The sequence below is a fragment of the Carcharhinus amblyrhynchos genome, chromosome 27 (genome assembly GCF_965287045.1).
Source record: "Carcharhinus amblyrhynchos chromosome 27, sCarAmb.v2.hapA, whole genome shotgun sequence".
NCBI lineage: Eukaryota > Metazoa > Chordata > Chondrichthyes > Carcharhiniformes > Carcharhinidae > Carcharhinus > Carcharhinus amblyrhynchos.
Genome location: NC_137350.1, coordinates 9,743,388 through 9,765,067, shown reverse-complemented (window position 1 = coordinate 9,765,067; position 21,680 = coordinate 9,743,388). Strand labels below are relative to the sequence as shown.

At 45.4% G+C, this 21,680-nt stretch overlaps 1 protein-coding gene across 1 annotated transcript in view; it reads right to left on the bottom strand.

Annotated features, from left to right (window-relative positions):
* Positions 1-423: 423 nt before the first annotated feature.
* Positions 424-21,680, bottom strand: part of LOC145359161 (myosin light chain kinase, smooth muscle-like) — a 77,826-nt gene continuing 56,569 nt past the window's right edge. Inside the window, exons 12-17 of the mRNA XM_080213590.1 lie at positions 14,661-14,784; positions 12,958-13,110; positions 10,255-10,375; positions 7,268-7,364; positions 4,711-4,848; positions 424-3,955 (exon numbers count right to left, since the gene is read on the bottom strand). Coding sequence (XP_080069716.1) covers positions 3,729-3,955; positions 4,711-4,848; positions 7,268-7,364; positions 10,255-10,375; positions 12,958-13,110; positions 14,661-14,784 — 860 coding nt within the window. The 3' untranslated portion in view covers positions 424-3,728. The remainder of the gene's footprint in view (positions 3,956-4,710; positions 4,849-7,267; positions 7,365-10,254; positions 10,376-12,957; positions 13,111-14,660; positions 14,785-21,680) is intronic.

Genomic DNA, 21,680 nt, shown 5'->3' with positions numbered 1-21,680 from the left:
AATATTCAGAGCATGGGGGTGGGGTGGGGGGGGGGGAAAGAATGGTGGTGGTGGGCCGGGGGCAGGGGAGAGATGGTAACATAGAGGTAGAGGAATGCTGACACCTCCATGGTGGGCTGTGGGGTTCGTTTTTTCAGGTTCTGATTGGCACGCTCTTTAAAGATGGCACCCCGATCTCAGTGTAGCTGGCTATGCCAGCGTGATGAGGCCCCACCCTCAACCCATCCACCACCCAATCCCTCCCACCCATATGATGGGGTGAAACACATCCCCTTCATTCTTTTCCACAGTTTCTCTAGACAGTAACATGCCAGAAACAATACACTGCCGTTTTTTGGTAAGATTCTCCCCAATAGAACGGAATAGGAAATGTTCACAAAGTATTTTCAAACATCAATACAAAATTTGAACCAAAACGCGACACAAAGTAAGAAAGCATATAATAGAAAGCGTGTACAGGTACACACGATTTTCAACAATATACAGAACTATTAACATTGCTGTTCCAACATGGCAGGGTATTTTCAGTGTAAGATAATGAGGGTGTACATTGGATTGCCCTAATTCCAGAGACACCACAGGCTGCTCTCTATTAGTCAGGCACAGTAGGTTTTAACAATCACATTAAAAGATTTAACACAGGTTTCACACTATGTCTAAAGGGTACATTATATAAATTCATTTTATAATGCACAGATATTAATGAGGGAGTCAGGGATACAATGGTGACTGTATCAGAACATTACTGGCTATCAGGTGTTGTAATATTTCTGAGAGTCAAGAATAAAATAGTGACAATTTTTACATGTTGAAAACATGATTTCTTAACTAACGCATCAAAAACGCTTCATTATGGAATTCTACTTCAACTCAATTTGTCACTTACACAGTTTAAAGTTAGTGTCACAAGTAAGCTTACATTAACACTGCAATGAAGTTACTGTGAAAATCCCCTAGTCATCACACTCCGGTGCCTGTTCGGATACACTGGAGGGAGAATCTAGCACGGCCAATGCACCTAACCAACATGTCTTTCGGACTGTGGGAGGAAACCGGAGGAAACCCACGCAGACACGGAGAGAACATGCAGACTCCGCGCAGACAGTCAGCCACGCTGGGAATCGAACCTGAATCCCCAGCGCTGTGAGGCAGCAGTGCTAAGCACTGTGCCACCGTGCCGCCAAGATTAAAGGAGAGGTTGAAGTTCACCATTTTAGTCAATTGAGTTTTAATAAATGATTGGTTAAAATAAAAGAAAACACAGTTTTCATGATCAGAAATGTGTCGCAGGTCAAAATGAAAGATTACAGATGTAACTCAAAATTTTTCGGGGGTGGGGAAGTGGGGGGTGGTGGAGGACACATGATAGGCTTACATGAATAATGCTTCAATGCAAGAGAACTGGAATTAAATAACGGAGGAGTGATACTGGGAGGTTGCATCGTATAGATGGCACCAACATTCAGAGGAAGGATAGAATCCCAACGATTATACAAGTTCTCTACACCAACCAGGTTCTCTGAGGTGAGGGGTAAAGAAACATCAATAAAAACACAAAAAGCTGGACAGATACAGACGCTGCCAGACCTGCTGAGGAGAGAAACTGAGTTAAGGGGCGGAATTTTCCCACCCCGCCTGCCACAGGAATCAAAGTGGGCGGGACAAGGACCATGCAAAGATCCAGAGACCTCCGGTGGGATTTTCTGGCCTTGGGACGAGCGTGGCTGGGAATTCCCACCCAAGATTTCAGATCCAATGATCCTACCACAGGCAAAATATTAACTCGGTTTCACTCTTTCCACAGACACTGCCAATTCTGCTGAGTTTACCCAGCATTTTCTGTTTTTATTTCAGATTTCCAGCATCCACAGTATCCGTTTTACAGAAAGAGAAGTTAATTATTTTACTTCAGTTTTGAAGTGTTGCCCGTTGCTGCCCTTTTCCCTGAAGTACCCACCCATCTACTGCACATACCAAGACTCCAGCTTATCTGAAGCACCTCTGGTGTCCTTGGTGGAACATTCTATGCTCAAATTCTAATTGCTCAGATAGATAGGCTTAATGCACGTTCTGGTGTAGGATGTGACAGACAGCCTAACCAGGCCACAAGATTTACCACCGCACATGGTTGAGGTGCTGACGATAACATCACTGTGAAAGTTTCAGCACTTTCTTTAAAGTTTATTTATTATCACAAGTAGGCTTACATTAACACTGCAATAAAGTTACTGTGAAAATTCCCTAATCGTCACGCAGTTCAGGTACACTGAGGGAGAATTTAGCACGGCCGACGCACCTCATCAGCACACCTTTCAAAACATGGGAGGAAACTGGAGCACCCGGAGGAAACCCACACAGACACAGGGAGAACGTGCAGACTCCACACAGACATTGACCCGAGCTGGGAATCTAAACCAGGTCCCTAGCACCAACAATGCTAACCACTGTGTCACCCACATCTGGGGTAAAGTAGGAAGATTCTCGCAAACATTCACTGCCCTTGGGCAATATTGTAACTGAATCTCTTATTTTCACACGGCTGAAACATACTCTATGACGTGTATTACCTGGAGAGTGGGAGCTCAGAATGTCTGCTAAAGGCAACCATCAACAAAGGTGCATTGGCCATTACTCCCTCTTGCTAGCTCAGAGTCTGCACACTGCCTCTCAACTCACCCTGGCTGAAGTTAGGAATAAATTTTATTGGAACTCAAATCTGATTCAATCCACCCAATAAAAAGACTTAGACAAAAAAAAATTCCCTATTGTAAGTGGCAAATCCTTTCTTTTGGACCATTTCAGGAAGAGATTCCTGTCCTCTGTGACATTCAGCTACATGTAAAGTTAGATCATTGTGTGATCCTGCTCAACAATTCTTTACGATGTTTTTATTAACTGCTAGAAGTGTGACTCCAAATGGTTAATCAAACTGCTTTCTCCTGCAAATCACAACAGTGGGTCAATTGCCCTAAGAAACAGACAAATGAGAAGGTTAGGATCTACAGTGCAGGAGGCGGCTATTTGGTCCTTTGAGTCAGGACCAGCGTGGGAGTGTTGTCAGTGCTATCTCCGTAACCCCATATATTTACCCTTCTAATCCCCTGACGCGGAGGAGCAATTTATCATGGCCAATCAAGTTAACACACACATATTTGGACTGAGAAGGGAAACCAGAGCACCCAGAGGAAACCCATGCAGACACAGGGAGAACATACAAACTCCATACGGTGATCCAAGGCCAGAATTGAACCTGGGAAAACTGGCACTCTGAGGCAGCAGTGCTAACCACTGCGCTACTGTGCCACCCTTAGTCAAAAAGTCAAAGCCTAGAAGATAACAGAACCCTTTGGTTACTCTAAATGAGCTCGGTGTTGGAGATTAGAGGCCTCCTTATACTCCATCTTTGTTATAGAGACTATCCATTCAGAAGGGATCAAGAACTCCAAGTCCAGAGAAATGCGACCTTCGACATGGGGAATTGTTTCGAGAGAGTTGCTTATTGTATGGTGCACGGCTGTAGAATAGTCAATATTGATCAGTGTCTTCCCGATGAATATTCTGGAGTCTCATTTCCAATGGCAATCCCAAATTGTAGAATTCAACTTCTGGTCTCCATTATCTAAGATCAACATCCCTCACCAAATTTGCTCGATGTCTCTATTTCCACCGTCATATTGAGGGTTGGGCTCCAGGGGATAAATGTATGGACTGCTTGTTAGCCAACATTTCTAACTGCATCGGATTACATCCAGTGAATAAACAGTCAGGGTGGCTGAACAAGTCTGCTCCCCCAGTGGGTTCATCGCCTTGCACGTATAAAGCCCAGAGTCCGTTTGTGTGAGATCCGTAATAATTAGCGAGCAGCTCCCGTCCTCTTGATAGTTGATTTGGAAGCGCGATGACTCGGTGAGTGCATCCTCATCTTTATACCAAATCACTTCAGGGTCAGGGTAACCTGAAACAGGGCAGAAAAAGGCAAGGAATGACAAGAGTCTCCAAAAGAACCCTCTTTAAAACCATAAGGTATCGGAGCAGAATTAGGTCATTCAGTCCGTTGGGTCTGCTCCGCCATTCAATCATGGCTCAATCCCCATTCTGCCACCTTTTCCCCATCAGCTTTGATCGCCTTACCAATGAAGAACCTATCTATCTCTGTCTTGAAGACACTCAATGACCTGGCCTCCACAGCCTTCTGTGGCAATGATTTCCACAGATACACCAGCCTCTGGCTGAAAAAAATTTGTCTTCAGCTCAGTTCTACGTGGTCATCCGTTTATTCTGAAGTTGTGCCCTTGGATCCTAGTCTGCGTTCCTGAGGAAAGTGCGAGACAAGGAGAGGTGATGACTACTGGCATTATCGCTGGACTATTAGTCCAGAAACTCAGCTAATGTTCTGGGGACCTGAGTCCAAATCCCACCAGGACACATGGTGGAATTTGAATTCAATAAAAAAAGTCTAAAGACATGAAACCAATGTTGATTGTCAGAAAAACCCATCTGGTTCACTAATGCACTTTAGGGAAGGAAATCTGCCACCCTTACCTGGTCTGGCCTATTGTGACTCCCAGAGCCACAGCAATGACTTTCAACTGCCCTCTGAAATGGCCCAGTAAGCCATTCGGTTGTATCCAGGGATGGACAACAAATGCTGGCCAGCCAGCGACGTCCCATGTCCCAGGAATGAATTAAGGTTGGCTAACACTTGCTCACCTTCAACGTGACACTGTAGCCAGGACGCACTACCCTCCACTTCCTCCATATCCTCCAAAGCTTTGCTGAAAAATGGCTTCCTCTGAATTTGCTCATCCAAGGAAGACAGCACCTCCTGCTGCTCATCCTGACTCAGAACTGGAAAAGGATAAGAAAGTAGAACATGATAGTTAACATCCACTGTGCAGCCACTGAGAAGAACCACAATGGAACTTGTCTACAGCTGACTGAGGGGTGCAATTACTTCCTTGCCACAAATTCCATTGTTGTCACTTCGTGTCACATAAAATAAATTCTAACTCGGAGCCTTTTCCCTGTGGGTGGGAATGATTGGTGAGTGATCGGGAGCTGGAACTCTGGCCACTTCCTACCCCATGGGGATGAAAATCAAACACTGGCTCCTTCATAGGCTTAGGTGTGGTACAGAGCAGGAATCACTCATTGCGATATGCCTCAGCTACCCAACTGAGTTCCTGGCAGGAATTCTCCTATTGTGATTGCTATCGCCCAGGGGTAGATGGTAGCATGTCACTGGATTAGTAGCACAGAGACACAGGCTAAGGCTCTGGGGACATGGGTTCAAATCCCACCATGGCAGCCAGTGGAATTTAAATTCAATTCATAATGTTTGGAATTGAAAGCTAGTCTCAGTAATAGCAAATCAACATTGATTGCTGCAAAAAAAAAAGCCATTTGGTTCATTAATGCCCTGCATGGAAGAAAATCCACTGTCCTTAGCTAGCTCCCCAGATCCACAGAAATTTGTGGCTGACCCTTCAATGCCCTGTAAAATGTCCCAGTAAGTCACTTAGTTCAAGGACAATTAGGGATGGGAAACAAATGTTGATTTTGTCAGCGATGCCCACATCCCAAAGAATGTTTAAAAATCTAGGAGAAAGACTTTAGCAACAAGGAAGATAGTTGAAGAGCAAACAAAGTAGTTTTTTTTAATTCATTCAAGGCAAAGTCAACATTGCCCATCTCCAATTGCACTTGAAAAGGTGGTGTTGAGCTGCGTTCTTGAACTGCTGCAGACCATGTGGTGTAGGTACACCCACAGTGCTACTTAGGGAGTGATTCCAGGATTTTGACCCAATGGCAGTGAAGGAATGGTGATATACTTCCAAACCAGGATAGGTAAGCTTGGAGTGGCGTCCCAGATATCCGCTGTCCTTCTAGATGGTAGTGGTCATGGATTTGGAAAGTACTGTCTGAGGAACCTTGGTGAATCCCTGCAGTACATCTTGTAGCTGGTACACACTACTGTCACTATGTGGGGGTGATGGAGGGAGTCAATGTTTGTGGATGGGGTGCCAGTCAAGTGGGCTGCTTTGTCCTGGGGACGGCATCAGGTTTCTTGAGATATTAGATGACATCAAAATTATAGACCAGAAAAGGAAAGATAAGGTAGAGGACTGTTGGGGCCATTAAAATGCTAGGAACGTCTAACTCTTTGATGAATGGAAAACCCAGCGTATGAGATAACTATTAAAAGAACAACAATGAACAGACGGAACTGGGGAATGGACATTGCAACAAAAGATAAATAGGACAGAGCCAGTTTTATTTAAAATTGAGAATGAGTGTTGCTATTGGGAGGAGAGGGGATGTGAAAAACAAAAGGCAGTGTTAGTTTGGCAGAATCTTCCCTGATTATAACAGTCTGATGTGGGTATGCCGGCGTTGGACTGGCGTAAACACAGTAAAAAGTCTGACAACACCAGGTTTTAATAGGTTGGACTAAAACCTGGTGTTGTCAGACTTTTTACTATAACAGTCTGAACAATCCACACTCAAAACCATGTTGTCAGCTGCAAATACTCCAGAGGAAATTACTGAACACTTTAGTTGATTGCTGAATAATAATCTTGGTACCAGTTTTGATGGATGCCAGCTCTCCTCAAGGTTATAGCTAGTATTAGGGTTATTTTCCATAACATGGGGAAACAATTCTATAGAAATGAAGCTTGAGTGAAGGGTCTGTCATTTTTCACCATTTATCCAGGCCGATCAGTTATTAATATCCTTTTATTGCAAAGAAATGTTTTCACAAGAGAGCCACTGGGACAACACCAGCTTCAGGACAAGGGTGGCACAGTGGTTAGCACTACTGCCTCACACTGCCAGGGACCCAGGTTCGATTCCCAGTTTGTCTGTGCGGAGTCTGCACGTTCTCCCAGTGCCTGCGTGTTTTCTCCGGGTGCTCCGGTTTCCTCCCATAGTCCAAAGACGTGTAGGTTAGGTGATTGGCCAAAGACGTGTAGGTTAGGTGGTTAGGTAAATGTCTGGGGTGACGGGGATAGGGTGGGGTAAGGGCCTGGGTAACTTGCTTTGTCGGAGAGTTGATGTAGAGTTAATGAGCCAAATGCAATATAGTGATTCCATGATTCGATGACAAGTAGCTATTGATCTGGACGATTATTTAAAGGGACTTGCATTCATATTGGAATATAAATGGAGAGGGAAAGGTAAGGGAATCAGAGCAGATTACCCCACCAAGGCAGCAGCTTCATAGTTACACTGGACTGAATAACGGTTCTTTCTATGAATGGTTTACCATTTTTATCCTGAGATGTGGGTGTAGATTCCGCATTGTCCGCTTTGTTCAATGGCAAGGCAAGTCTCTTGACTGCGAGAAGCGCCTTTCCCGCTTTCTAAAACGAAAAGAAGGGAAGAAATATCCATTTAAAACTTCCTCGTGTAAATCAATGCTCAATCACTGCACGGGGGGAGGGGCGGGGTTCAGGACTGAGACAAAATCAAATCAAAGAGCACAGGGTGTGGCCATTCAGCCCATTACATTTGGGTGGATTTTCTGAAAGAGCTACTAATTACTTTCTCAGTGTTAGGGGCAGCATTGATTTAATAACACTTAAATTTAGAGGCATCCTAGGCTGGATAAATTTGATTGAAATTTTGAAGTTTCGGGAGTGCCTGCTGTGGGCGAGACTTTTAAATTACTTTTCAACATGAGCCAGGAATGCCTGGTCAATGCTGGTAATGTGTTTGCTGCTGCGCTGAAATCAGACGGTTCAAAATGTTTCGAGGATGCTGAGTGTTATTTAAATCGAATTTACACAGGGTTTGTTTGTACTTAGTGACTTATTTTATCTTGCAAGCTATTTCAGCTGGAAAGGCATAATGCTGCACTTAGACGGTACGATATTTAAAAACAGAAACTAGAAGCAGGAGTAGGCCATTCGAGCCTCCTCCACCATTCATTTTGATCATGGCTGATCATCGAATTCAATATTCTGATCCCCCCTACCTTTCCCCTCCTCTGTATCCCTTTAGTCCCAAGGGCTATATCTAATTTCTTCTTGAAATCTACTCGTACATTGTATTTTCTGGGTGAGAAGAAACCCAACTCCAGCTTTAACTTGGATTCCTCTAGGAATCCATAATTTGCATTAAAATGGTTCACTTAGAGCCACAAGTTCCAGGAATGCAACCATAACACATCATCCAGCATAGAAACAAGCCCTTTGGCATAACAGCTCCACGCTACGTGGGGAGATGGTGGCGTAGTGGTAATGTTACCGGGATAGTAGTCCAGAAGCTCAGCCTAATGCTTCGGGGGAATGGGCTCAAATCCCACCATGACAGCTGGTGGAATTTAAATGCAGTTAATGAATTTGGAATTGAAAGCTTTGTCTCAATGATGGCGACCATGAAACTACCAATTGTTGTGAATACCCACCTGGTTCGCTAATGTCCTTTAGAAAAGAAAACCTGCTCTGGCTTACACGTAACTCCAGAAAAACAGCAATATGGTTGACTCTTAACTGCCTCCTTTACTCTACAATGGCCTGGCAAGCTACCCAGTTCAATACCAGTGGTGATGGGCAACACATGCCAACCTTTCCAGCAATGCCCACACCCAGTGAAAGAATAGATTAATAATGCAGCTGCGTGCAGCCTCATAGAATCATAGAACCCTACAGTGCAGAAAAAGGCCCTTCGGCCCATCGAGTCTGCACCAAACACAATCCCACCCAGGCCTTACCCCCATATCCCAACATATTATACCCACTAATCCCTCTAACCTACACATCCCTGGAGACTAACGGACAATTTCTTAGCATGGCCAATCAACCTAACCCGCACATCTTTGGACTGTGGGAGGAAACCGGAGTACCCGGAGGAAACCCATGCAGACACGAGGAGAACGTGCAAACTCCACACAGACAGTGACCCGAGCCGGGAATCGAACCCAGGACCCTGGAGCTGTGAAGCAGCAGTGCTAACCACTGTGCTACCGTGCCGCCCAACACAGAATCCTACAGTGCGGAAACAGACCCTTCGGCCCACTGAGTCTGCACCGACCACAATCCCACCCAGGCCCTACCCCCATATCCCTACACATTTACCCGCTAATCCCTCTAACCTACACATCCCAGGACACCAAGGGGCAACTTCTTAGCATGGCCAATCAACCTAACCCGCACATCTTTGGAGTGTGGGAGGAAACCGGAGGAAACCCACACAGACACGAGGAGAATGTGCAAACTCCACACAGACAGTGACCTGAGCCAGGAATCGAACCCAGGACCCTGGAGCTGTGAAGCAGCAGTGCTAACCACTGTGCTACTGTGCCTCCCACATGGGTAATTCTGCCTCAAATACTCTTCATGGTAACGAGTTCCACAATTTGCACGATTCTCTCAGCACCAAGATTCCTATTATACTCAACTTCCCAACAATCTTACAAGTGCAAACTACCGACTCAAAACTGACTCACTTAAACAAAGATCGGGCCTCTATGTGTCTATCAAATCTCTTCACAATTTTGAAGACTTCCATCCGATCACCTCAGTTTTCTTTCTAGAGAAACAAGCCTCAGGGTATTCAGTTTTACAGGAGAGCTATAATTCTAGACACATCCGCATCTAGAACTGTGCAAAGTCAAAGGTGTATATTCAATATTCTTGACAAAAATACAGCAAAACATGAAACATGACTGTGGTAACTAATTTCATATTTAAGATGAACTGGGCCTCCTATCAGATTAGGGAGTGACCAGCTGGTCAGCACGGCACATTAAACCCAGCTACAGAGCCGTCACAGAAAGCCTCCTTGCAGCACATTTCTCCCTCCTACCCCTGTGCCCTCCTCCACCTCCTCAGCTGTCCCTCAGGTCAAAGCAACTACCAGAAGAATGCACCAAAGGGTCTTTTTCCGTCAGGAAAAAGATAGACAAGTCCGAGGTCACATACCACCCAACTCCAGAACAGCTTCTTCCCTGCTGCCTTCAGACTTTTGAATGAATCTACCTTGCACTAAGTTGATCTTTCTCGACAACTTAGCTGCAACTGTAACACTGTATTCTGCACTCTCTCCTTCCCTTCTCTATGAATGGTATGCTTTGTCTGGATAGAGTGCAAGAAACAATACTTTGCACTGTATACTAATATATGTGACAATAATAAATCAAATCAAATCCTTCTCCCACCTCACCACATGCCAGGAAATGCCTATTTGGGAGCACAGCATGCTCTGAGTAGAAGAGAAGCTGTTTTTTTAATTTAGTGGTGAGGTTCTTACCCTCCATTTCTGCTTAGCTAGGAAACGTTTCATTCTCTCCTTCGATAGTGTCTTGGCACCTCCTTGTTCTGTGCTCTGTAGCCACGGATGTTTGAGGCAATCGCTGCAGGTTAATCGCTTCCTAAATGCAGAATGGAGTTAATAAAGGCACACATTTCTTTAACCATAACAGTCAGGGTAGGGCACGACCTTAGATAGAATCCTACAGTGCAGGAGGCCATTCAGCCCATCGAGTCTGCACCGACCACAATCCCACCCAGCCCATAACCCCATACATTTAACCGAGCTAATCCCCTTGACTCTAAGGGGCAATTTAGCATGGCCGATCCACCTAACCCACACATCTTTGGACCTTCAGCAATTACAAAGCCCTCCCTCCCCACCCAGAGTGTAACGTGCCCAAGTTTTCTGGCTAAATGGAATGAGAAGGAACAGTAAAGCCATGAGCTCAACGCGAGGAAGGATAGAAACGTTAAGTTAGTAGGCAAGAATGTAGAAGCTGGAATACAGTGTGTGGAATTGTAAAGTTTCCCAATGTGGTAGGAAAGTGGGATATTTTGTACATGGCGAGAGACTGGGAAACATGAATCACATCATGTTAACAAATGGACAGCAACCAGTACAACAATTTGTTCAGATAAAGCGCAAAACAGGGGCATCGTAAAACAAACCATGATACAGAGACACATCGGGAGATATCAGGGATGGTCACCAAAGCTTGATGAAAAGAAGTAGATTTTAGAGAGTATCTTAAAAGAAGAGAAGTAGAGAGTTGACAAGGTTTAGGCCACTGAAGGCAAGGCCACAAAGGCCTTGGGGTTAAAATCAGGCTGTTCATGAGGCTAGAATTACAGAGAACTCAGACAGTGTGGGGCTGGAGAGATTACAAAGATAGGAAGGGTGAGGCCATGGAGTGATTTGAAAACTAGCAAGAGAATTACGACTTCAAGGTGTTGCTTAGTCCAACTTCAATTCTCTTCTTGCACCTAATGATGCACTAAGGCAGACCTGTGTCTGTTTTCCAAAGCTACTAATTCCCGGAAAAGCTCGTTAATCTGTTGCCAGGGGCTTATAGCTTGAGAGGGGCCACTCTGCACCAAACATAGCTGATCAGGAGTCTCTCCTACTCTTACCACCAGCTATTGGTGAGTTTGGACGGATTTTGCAAGTTGACACTCACCCCCTTGGCCATGAAGTGCTACGATAGGACTCGTACCCAGAGCTTCTGACTCAGAGGAAGGGACACTACTCACTGTGCCACAAGACCTCCTTGATACTTAGTCAGGAGCCAATATAAGTCAGGGACACAGCAGTAATAAGCAAATGGGACAAGGAGAGTATGGGCGGTGGTTTACAGGGGGTAGAATGTGGGAGATTACCCAGGAGTGCACCGGAATAGTCAAACTTAGAAATGACAAAAAGGCATGAAGAAGGGGCTTCAGCAGGTGGTAAGCTGAGAATGACGTGGGTGACGCTGGGGACGTGGAAATAGTGATGGCAGAGAAGTGTGTTTGGAAGCTTTTCTCAGAGTCAAATACAACACCAAAGTTGCATGGAGTCCGGTTCAGTCTCAGACAGTTGGCAGCGAGAGGTTCGGAGCCAATGACTAGGAAGTGAAGCTTGGCAGCAGGGGCTTCTCAATATCTATTTGGAGGTAATTTCTGTTGCCCAGAACCTGGACAGCAGATAAGGACTCTGACCATTTAAAGACACTGAATGGGTCAAGAGAGGTGGTGGGGGGTGGGAGGGGGTGGTTTCGGGTAGAGGGGTGGTGGAGAAGTCATAGAATCCCCACAGTGCAGAAGGGGGCCATTCGGCCTAACAAGTCTGCACAATCCCTCCCAGATCCTATCCCTGTAACCCCACATATTTACCCTGCTAATCCCCCTGACACTAAGGGGCAATTTAGCATGGTAAATCAATGTACCCCTTTCAACTGTGGGAGGAAACCCATGCAGACACAGGGAGAACGTGCAGACTCTGCACAGTCACCCGAGTGTATGTCAGTGGGACTTTAAGAGCTTGCTGTAAATCATGTTCTTTGTAGCTCTCACTGTTGCCAGGTAGTCCGTAGGAGTCCTTTTACTGCACCTTCAGCAGTTTAAATGGGGTTTATGTTTACTCTGGGATTGGTTTTATGGCCCTGTGTTGTTAGAAGAAAGGTCAGTTTTTTATCCTTCCTCAGGAATTCAAGGTTTCATTTTCTGTTCTTGGCTGGCAACAGTGTTTAATTTAGAAGGGAGTGGACATCTGACTGAAAACAATGTCCCTCTCTCGCTCCCTCCCTTGGTTTTGGAAGTTCTGCTGGTTAGCTGAAGGCACGTCTCCTTGCCTTCCTGCAGTAGAAAATCTGTTGTTGGTAGCCTGATGTTCTGGGAAGCTGTTCTGACTTCAAACTGCTCTGACTGTATCAAGAAATCTAAAGGACTGTGGATCAAAGTCAAAACCAGTCTGGGCTTATCTCCAATTCACTCTCTCTTCCCTGAGCAGGAGATAAAGTAACCCAACCATAACCATCCTAATGATCTGACCCTTGCTGCATGTGTTACCTACTACACTGTATTCTACCCACACTTTCCAAAACCACTGGCAAGACCACACCATCAGCATTCGTGAAGTTAAATCTTGAAGACAGAAGATACAACTGATTATCGTTATAGAGAGTTGAAAAGCATTGTTGCTCAGGTTAAAAGGTTTCCTTACCTCATATCCTTCTGTAACAAACAGCTGATGAAACGTTTTGCATTTTCGGAGATCTCAGTAAACGCTTCCTCATCAAATTCCCAAGAAACAGCGGTGACGTTAGCCAGGGTCTCAGTGTCGCTGTCTCCTTGGAATGGAGATAATCCACTCAGCCTGCAATGGGTTCAGATACAACATCAGGACATCTTGAAGCACTTGGCAACCAATGAAGTACTTGTGATACGTGGTTGCTGTTGTAATGTAGGAAATCATCACTGATCGCAATCTGAACCTAGACCAGCCATGCGAATACTGTGGCTGCAAGTGCAGGTCCGAGGCTGGGAATTCTATGTTGAGTAACTCACTTCCTGACTCCACAAGCCCTGTCTAACATCTACAAGACACAAGACAGGAGTGTGATGGAATACTCTTTCCCTTGCCTGGAGTGTAACTCAAACACTCAAAGTCAAGACTCGCCACCTGACAGCACTGTGCCAGCACCCTCACCACACAGGTAAGAGAGGTTCACCAGCACTTTCTCAAGAACAATTAGGGATGGGCAATAAGTGTTGGCTTTGCCAACGATGCCCAGTCCCATGAACAAATATGCAAGCTCCCACAAGCAGGAATGCCATATGGGCAGAATCTACCATGCAGTGGTTAGCACTGCTGCCTCACAGCTCCAGGGACCCGGGTTCAATTCCCAGCTTGGGTCACTGTCTGTGCAGAGTCTGCGCATTCTCCCCGTGTCTGCGTGGGTTTCCTCCGGATGAACTGGTTTCCTCCCACAATTCAAAAGATGTGCTTGTTAGGTGCACGGGCCAAGCTAAATTCTCTCTCAGTGTACCCAAACAGGCGCCAGAGTGTGGCAACTAGGGGATTTTCACAGTAACTTCATTGCAGTGTTGATGCAAGCCTACTGGTGACACTAATAAAGTTTAAAGATTGTGTTGCCTCTCCGTTCCTTTTCACCGATCTTAGTCTGAACCTGCACATTTCTCACTCTGATCAACTCCCCCTGCCCATAACCTCCCCCACCCCCCTGGACCAATGTGTTGAGACTAATTTGCTTTTAGTGATGTTGGTTGAGGAATAAACATGTCCAGGTAAACTACCCTACTCTTCTTTGCAAGGGTGGCATGGGATTGCAAGAACAGAGACAATACCGAGTTGTAACATCTCATCTGAAAGACGGGTACCTCTGGCACTGTAGCACTCTCCTCAGTACTGCACTGAGGCATCAGCTTAGAGTGCGAGCTCGTGTCTCTCGAGTGGGACTTGTGTCGTCGGAATCTGGAGTTAGAGTGTGCTGCAGCTGATGCCTGGGCAGGTGGAGAGCAAGGGCTCCATCGAGTTTACAGCAGCCAGGCGCCTCAGCCCCAGACTCAAAATCAGGACTGGAGATTTCGCCCAGGTACCACATCAGTGCTGACACGGAAGGCTTGATTTTAACTCACTCAAAACCCATTCATTTACACAGGGTTTAAAATTGAGTATCTGAACGCAGGAGTTGACCCAAACCCAGGACCAACATCCTTCCCCATAAGGATTGGGCATTGAAATGGCACTGAAACATCCAGGAGAAAGGATTGAGGTCTTGAGAAAAATGATAAGGAGGGAACACAGGCAAAGAACAAAAAATGCAACGGAGCTGACAGCAAATGGATTGACACTGCTTTGTAAATGGATTGAATCTTCATTCTGCAAAGACTTTATTCACTCACAGGATGTAACAGATAACTCCAATGCTCCAAGTATCTGTGGTGTATCCTATTGGGTCATAATTGATAACTTCCGGGGCAACAAATTCTGGTGTTCCAAACATGACTTTGACTGATCCATTACAATCTGCAAAGAGAGAGAGAGAGAGAGAGAGTGAGGAAAGGCAATGTCAGAGAAGCCAGCAGTACTGTATGATACCAGCATGTGGCGCCCCTGTACAGTCTGGGCCTCTGCTGGACACGATGTGGAGATGCCGGCGTTGGACTGGGGTAAACACAGTAAGGAGTCTCACAACACCAGGTTAAAGTCCAACAGGTTTATTTGGTAGCAAAAGCCACTAGCTTTCGGAGCGCTGTTCCTTCGTCAGGTGAGTGGGAGTTCTGTTCACAAACAGGGCATATAAAGACACAAATTCAATTTACAAAATAATGATTGGAATGCGAGTCTTTACAGCTTATCAAGTCTTAAAAGGTACAGACAATGTGAGTGGAGACAGCGTTAAGCATAGGTTAAAGAGATGTGTATTGTCTCCAGACAGAACAGTTAGTGAGATTTTGCAAGTCCAGGCAAGTCATGGGGGTTACAGATAGTGCGACATGAATCCAAGATCCCGGTTGAGGCCATCCTCATGTGTGCGGAACTTGGGTTTTACCCACAGTAGCTGAGTGAGCTGAGTCACAGACTCAGTATAATTAAAGTAGAAGAGATAAATCTTTTTCTGGTAATGTCAGCACAATAGATCAGGGACTTTGAACTCATCCACAGGGACACAGACACACAGGCATACACATGTTGCTTTTGACGACAGACACACACACAGGCACGCACAGCTTTTGACCAGCGCAGACACAATGGGCCGAAGGGTCTCTTCTGTGCTGTAGATTTCTTTGGCTTATGCTCACGCAGACACATGCACACACTGGCAATACATATCATTTATATATTTTAATATAATTTATATATATATATAATTTCTAAATATATCTTATATGCAGTCACAAATATTTTATATGTGGGGCAGCACGGTAGCACAGTGGTTAGCACTGCTGCTTCACAGCTCCAGGGTCCTGGGTTCGATTCCTGGCTCAGGTCACTGTCTGTGTGGAGTTTGCACATTCTCCTCGTGTCTGCGTGGGTTTCCTCTGGGTGCTCCGGTTTCCTCCCACAGTCGAAAGACATGTGGGTTAGGTTGATTGGCCATGCTAAGAAATTGCCCCTTAGTGTCCAGGGATACGTAGGTTAGAGGGATTAGTGGGTATAATATGTAGGGATATGGGGGTAGGGCCTGGGTGGGATTGTGTTCAGTGCAGACTCAATGGGCCGAAGGGCCTCTTTCTGCACTGTAGGATTCTATGATAATATGCTATACACGTACATAGATCTCTTTGTAAATTCAATTAAGCCTTTGATTCAATTCAAGTATTGATGACCAGATGAGTTGATCATATAGGTTGGCCATGTGCTTAGTTCTATATTGGGCTCTACAATATACAGGGTATGATCTGAACCAGATATCTTATTGCCTGTAGTTTTATTCTGATGGGCTCATCCACAAGTGAAGCATTTAAAATTGAAGCTATTGATTCAGCAAAGATCTGGCCCAGAGCCATCCTTATGGCTGCACATTGGTCCTGGGTCTATCCATGGGTGCAGGTCTCCCCATTTCACTAAATTTTTCATATCTCGTCAACATAATATCATGTCAGCAAAGGTTTACAACATGTTCACCCAGAGGTGAACATGTCCTAAGGATCCCCTGGGCTCATAAAGGGGAGTAGAACCCCAAGGGAAGAGGGAGATGGCCAGGCAGTGTCTGATACAGCATGGCAACCTGTGCCAAGGGCTGGTTCCAGTGTTAGGCCCTCATGGAAGCCTCATTGGAGGTGGGGGTGGTGGGTTGAGACAGCGTGCGTGTACTGGGGAGGAGAGAGGGAGATGCCCAAGATGACTGGTGGGGATAGGATGCCAGCATTGATCAGAGATGTGGAGGGGAGTCCCTGAGACTTTGTGGTGGTGAAGGTTATTCTTTAGTCTCATTGGGCACCTGCTCAGTACCACGGCCTTATTGGCATGTTTATGCCCCTTCTCACCCGCTTTATCATCTCCAAGGCTCATTATCAACTGGAAATGTAAAAGATCCCCAAGTTTAGCTTTCTATAAAACACTGGGTCCATTATGTAAGGAATTCCCACTTGTTTGAGTAAGTAGGTCAGTATTTGTAGTTTATTTACTTTCAATAAAAATGTAACTGTGTAACTGTAACATGGGGGTTGGCAGATGTGCCCGGCACTTTGAGATCTGGTGTCATGCTATCATCAAAATAGTACAACAGATATATAAAGAGGGAAGAATATACCACCAATGCTAAATTCTAAATTACCATTGGTAGTTCAAGATTGTCCTTGTGTGGCACTATCGCTTCTTGGCCTTTTGGCTAAGATCCAATCTACATCAGAGAGACCAAAGACAAACTGAATGACTGCTTTGCAGGACATCTTCAATCTGGACCTAGCCTGTCTTGTCACTTGCCATTTCAAAAGACCACCCTGTTCTCTTTCCACATGTCTGTCCTTGCCCAGTTGCAACGTTCCAGTGAAGGCAAGCGTGAACTGGAGGAACAGCACCTCATCTTCTGATTAGAACAAGGAACAATACAGCACAGGAACAGGCCCTTCGGCCCTCCAAGCCTGCGCCGCTCATGTGCCCTTCGGTTCTTTACAGCATCCTGGATTTAACATGGAGTCAAACATGTTCAGAGTATGAACATTCTCCTCCATCTGCACTTATTTTATTTTATTTCTTTTTATCATTTTATATTCTTAGTACATACTTTAAATTTTAATTCCTTTCATCGTTTCATTTGTCCATGTCTAAATCTCATTTTCCATCTGGTTCCCTGCGCACCCTGCCCACCTCTTATCTGCTGCATGCCTCACGTTGTCCTTTTGACACTCTGCTGACCTTTGTTCTGCCATTTACACATTCTGATCTCTTAATGGACACTATTAGCACCGTTCTCGGCTTTTATCATCGCCATTTACATTCCCTTGGATCTTCTGTCATTGACATCTTGGTCAATTATACAACCCCCACCCTTACAGTACAATTCTCATCCCATTTTCTTCAACTTTAGCCCTGACAAAGAGTAATCCAAACTTGGCTCTATTCTCTCTCCACAGATGCTGTCAGACCTGCTGAGCTTTTCCAGCATCTTCTGTTTTTGTATCAGATGTAGTATCTACTCTTGTCAGCTTGGATCTAGTATGTCTCTTTGTGGGGACCATGGATTAGATTCAATTTGAATTTGAATAGGTTTTTGGAGTGAGCTGGGAGATGCATTAGGGATTTGTCCTGTACACTTTGTGAATTGGCTTTGAAACTTTGAGAAAAGAATAAAAATAAAAGCTGGCTGTTTCATTTGTAATGGTATTGGATGGTGAAACTATTAATGGGGGTGTTGTATCAGCAAGTTACATTCTTTCTGATAGGATTTGGAACAGGAGTGAGTCATTCCAGCCCTCGAGCCTGGTCTCACAATCACTTTTACATCCTGACTGATCTCCGCTGCCTTTTGTTCCATATCCATTGATACTTTACTGAATAATAACCTCAATCCCAAATGCTCCAAATGTCCCCCTTTGGAGTCCCCAAGTCCCGATCACTACATGTTGCAAGAAGTGCTTCCTGATTTCCCTCCTAAAGGATCTAGCTGTCATTTTAAGGTTATGTCTCCTTGTTCTTTATTCCCCACCAGAGGGATCTGCCCAATTAATCCTTTGTGGACAGCACGGTGGCACAGTGGTTAGCACTGCTGCCTCACAGCACCAGGGACCCAGGTTCGATTCCCGGCTTGGGTCACTGTCTGTGCAGAGTCTGCATGGGTTACCTCCGGGTGCTCCAGTTTCCTCTCAGTCCGAAAGATGTGCTGGTTAGATGCATTGGCCACGCTAAACTCTCCCTCAGTGTATCCAGACAGGTGCCAGAGTGCGGCAACTAGGGGATTTTCACAGTAACTTCATTGCAGTGATAATGTAGGCCTACTTGTGACACTAATAAATAAACTTATGGAAGTTTAAAACACCATGACACGATCACACCTCAGTCTTCTCTGCTCAGGGACATACAAGACAAGGCAGGAACCGTCATTGACACAACATTAAACGCATTGCATCAGTTCCAGTAACTTTTAGCACACTGCACAGTGGCGCAATAAACAAGCAAGGTCTTTAGATCCTCAGTGAACTTGCTGTGGAAATAAGGGAGATGAGTGTTGAATCTGCACAGGTTTTAAAGACGAAAGGTCAGACTCAGCACAAGTTGCAATTACATCACTTCTGCACAATTGCAAGATACAAGTCATGGAGATTTTGTCCTCAGGAAACACTAGATGTTAAAACATCAGCCTGTTTACACAGCCGTAGATGAAAAATGGGTCTGAGATTTCAACACTGACAATACACTGTCCCAGTGTGAAGCTACAGTGAAGTTTTGGTGACATTGTCTGGGTGACAGAGCATATCATGGGGTGGCACTGTGATTAGCACTGTGGCACGGTGATTAGCACTGCTGCCTCACAGTGCCAGGAACCCGGGTTCAATTCCGGCCTTGGGTCACTGTTTGTGTGGAGACTGCACATTCTCCCCATGTCTGCATGGGTTTTCTCTGGGTGCCCTGGTTTCCTCCCACTGTCCAAAGATGCACGGCTTAGGTTGACTGGCCAAGTTAAATTGCCCCTTAGTGTCAGGGGGATTAGCAGGGTAAATATGTGGGGTTCTGGTATCAGCGCCTGGGTGGGATTGTGGACTCAATGGGCCAAATGGCCTCCTTCTGCACCGTAGGGATTCTATGATGATGTCAGTTTTTAAACCTATTTCACACCTGGTCCTGCTGACCCAAAAGTGAGCCTTGTCCAGAATGACACCAACAAAGGAGGAAGCAGGAATGTAAACACTTAGAATGATTCATATCATCAGAAAGCTCTTCCAGACAATTTAAAAAAGGGTCCAATGCTCACAGGGTAACCCAGAAACATTCAGGAAAACTCAGAGGAAATAGCAGCAGCTGTGATACGTGCAGCAAGACCTGGCAGGATAGTGCTAAAACCCCCCAGGCAAGATAGTGCTAAGCAACACCCCACCCCCCGGAGCGGCACGCAGTCTGTAACCGTCTTCAAAACAGGCAACACACCATCCAGCAGGAAAGGAGGGGGAGAAAGAGAAAAGGACAACTTTATCCCCAAGATCAGCCTCCAGTCACACAGTATACACATTAATTCGTTGGGTTCACAAATTATTGTACAATCTCACTGACTGATGCAGTTTCTGCCAGTCACAAGAGCACCACAAAACACCCAAGTGACAGCTTCAAGAACTTTCCGGATAACTCTCTTGCTCTCCCCTCTAACCTGCCAAGGTCTTCACCTCAAAGAGTACATCACATCATCACGGCATCTCAATCCCAATATTATTCATCCTAATTGAGAACGCCAACATCACAACCATTCACACCCATCAGTTAGGAACCGGACTAGCCTATCTGATGTGGAGATGCCGGCGTTGGATTGGGGGAAGTCTCATAAGACCAGGTTGAAGTCTAACAGGTTTATTTGGTAGCAAAAGCCACTAGCTTACAGAGCGCTGTTCCTTCATCAGGTGAATGGGAGTTCTATTCACAAACAGGACATATAAAGACTTTATGTGCACTGTTTGTGAACAGAACTCCCAGCCACCTGACACAGGAGCAGTGCTCCGAAAGCTAGCGGCTTTTGCTACAACATAAACCTGTTGGACTTTAACCTGGTCTTATGAGACTTCTTATGTGCTAACCTATTTGATACAGAACCCCAACAGCAAGGAGAAAAGCCTGCCTTCCATTCCCCAATCCTAATTTGGCATGAATTCTCTGTCACTGACCTAGTAACCAAAGCAACCTAAAGCACCCTGATCCATACCATTAGGTTAGGTTAAAAAAAACTAAAACCCAATGAAGAAAAGGTTCCAATCACTTAAAAAAGACAGGTGCTGAGTTTGACTTTGAAAGGTTCTAACACCAATGCAGCCCTCTAGGTAAGGGGAGAGGATGGGAATCATCTCTTCCCTGCTTCAAAGAAGGGGGTAGAAATCTTACAATGCAGAACAAGGCCATTTGGCCCATTGAGTCTGCACTACAACAATTCTACCTCAGCCCTATTCCCGTAACCGCACATATTTACCCCGCTCATCCCTCTCATCTATGCATCCTGGAACACTAAGGGACAATTCAGCATGGCCAATGCACCTAATCCGCACATCTTTGGATTGTGGAAGGAAACCGGAGCACTTGGAGGAAACCCACGCAGACATGGGGGGAATGTACAAACTCCACAGAGTGACAGGGAATTGAACTTAGGTCTCTGGAGCTGTGAGGAAGCAATGTTAACCAGCGTGCCACCTGGATATAGATGTGAATCGCATAGTCTCCTCTTGTGCTTGTATGGAAGGTTGAGACCATTGATTTCCAGTGTGCTCAGTAAATTAGTTCAACGCTGTTGCTAATGTGATTCTGGGTCAGTTTAGCTCGGTTGGCTGGGCGGTTGGTTCGTAATGCCAATAGCTCGGGTTCAACTCCCGTATTAGCTGAGGTTATTCATGAAGGCCCTGCCTACTCAATCTTGCCCCTCGTCTGAGGTGTGGTGATCCTCAAATTAAATCCCACCGGTCCCCCTTTGAGGGGGAAAGCAGCCTATGGTCATCTGGGCCTATGGTGGCCTTACCTTTAAACCCAGTGCTGGAGGCTTGATGAGTTGAGAAATGACAGAACTTCAAATGATTGATTTCGAGCCACAAAAACCAAGACAATAAAACCATCACATCATTGCTGTTTATGGAAGGACTTTAACGTTTCCATATGCGGATTAAATGGAGGCAGTTCCTTCTTAATTAGGAGCTAGGGTTGGAGCATTGGGATTGCAATGATCTGGTTACCTGTCCCATATGCCTAACATGTGCAACACACTTCTGGATGCACGAGATCTGAGAATTATT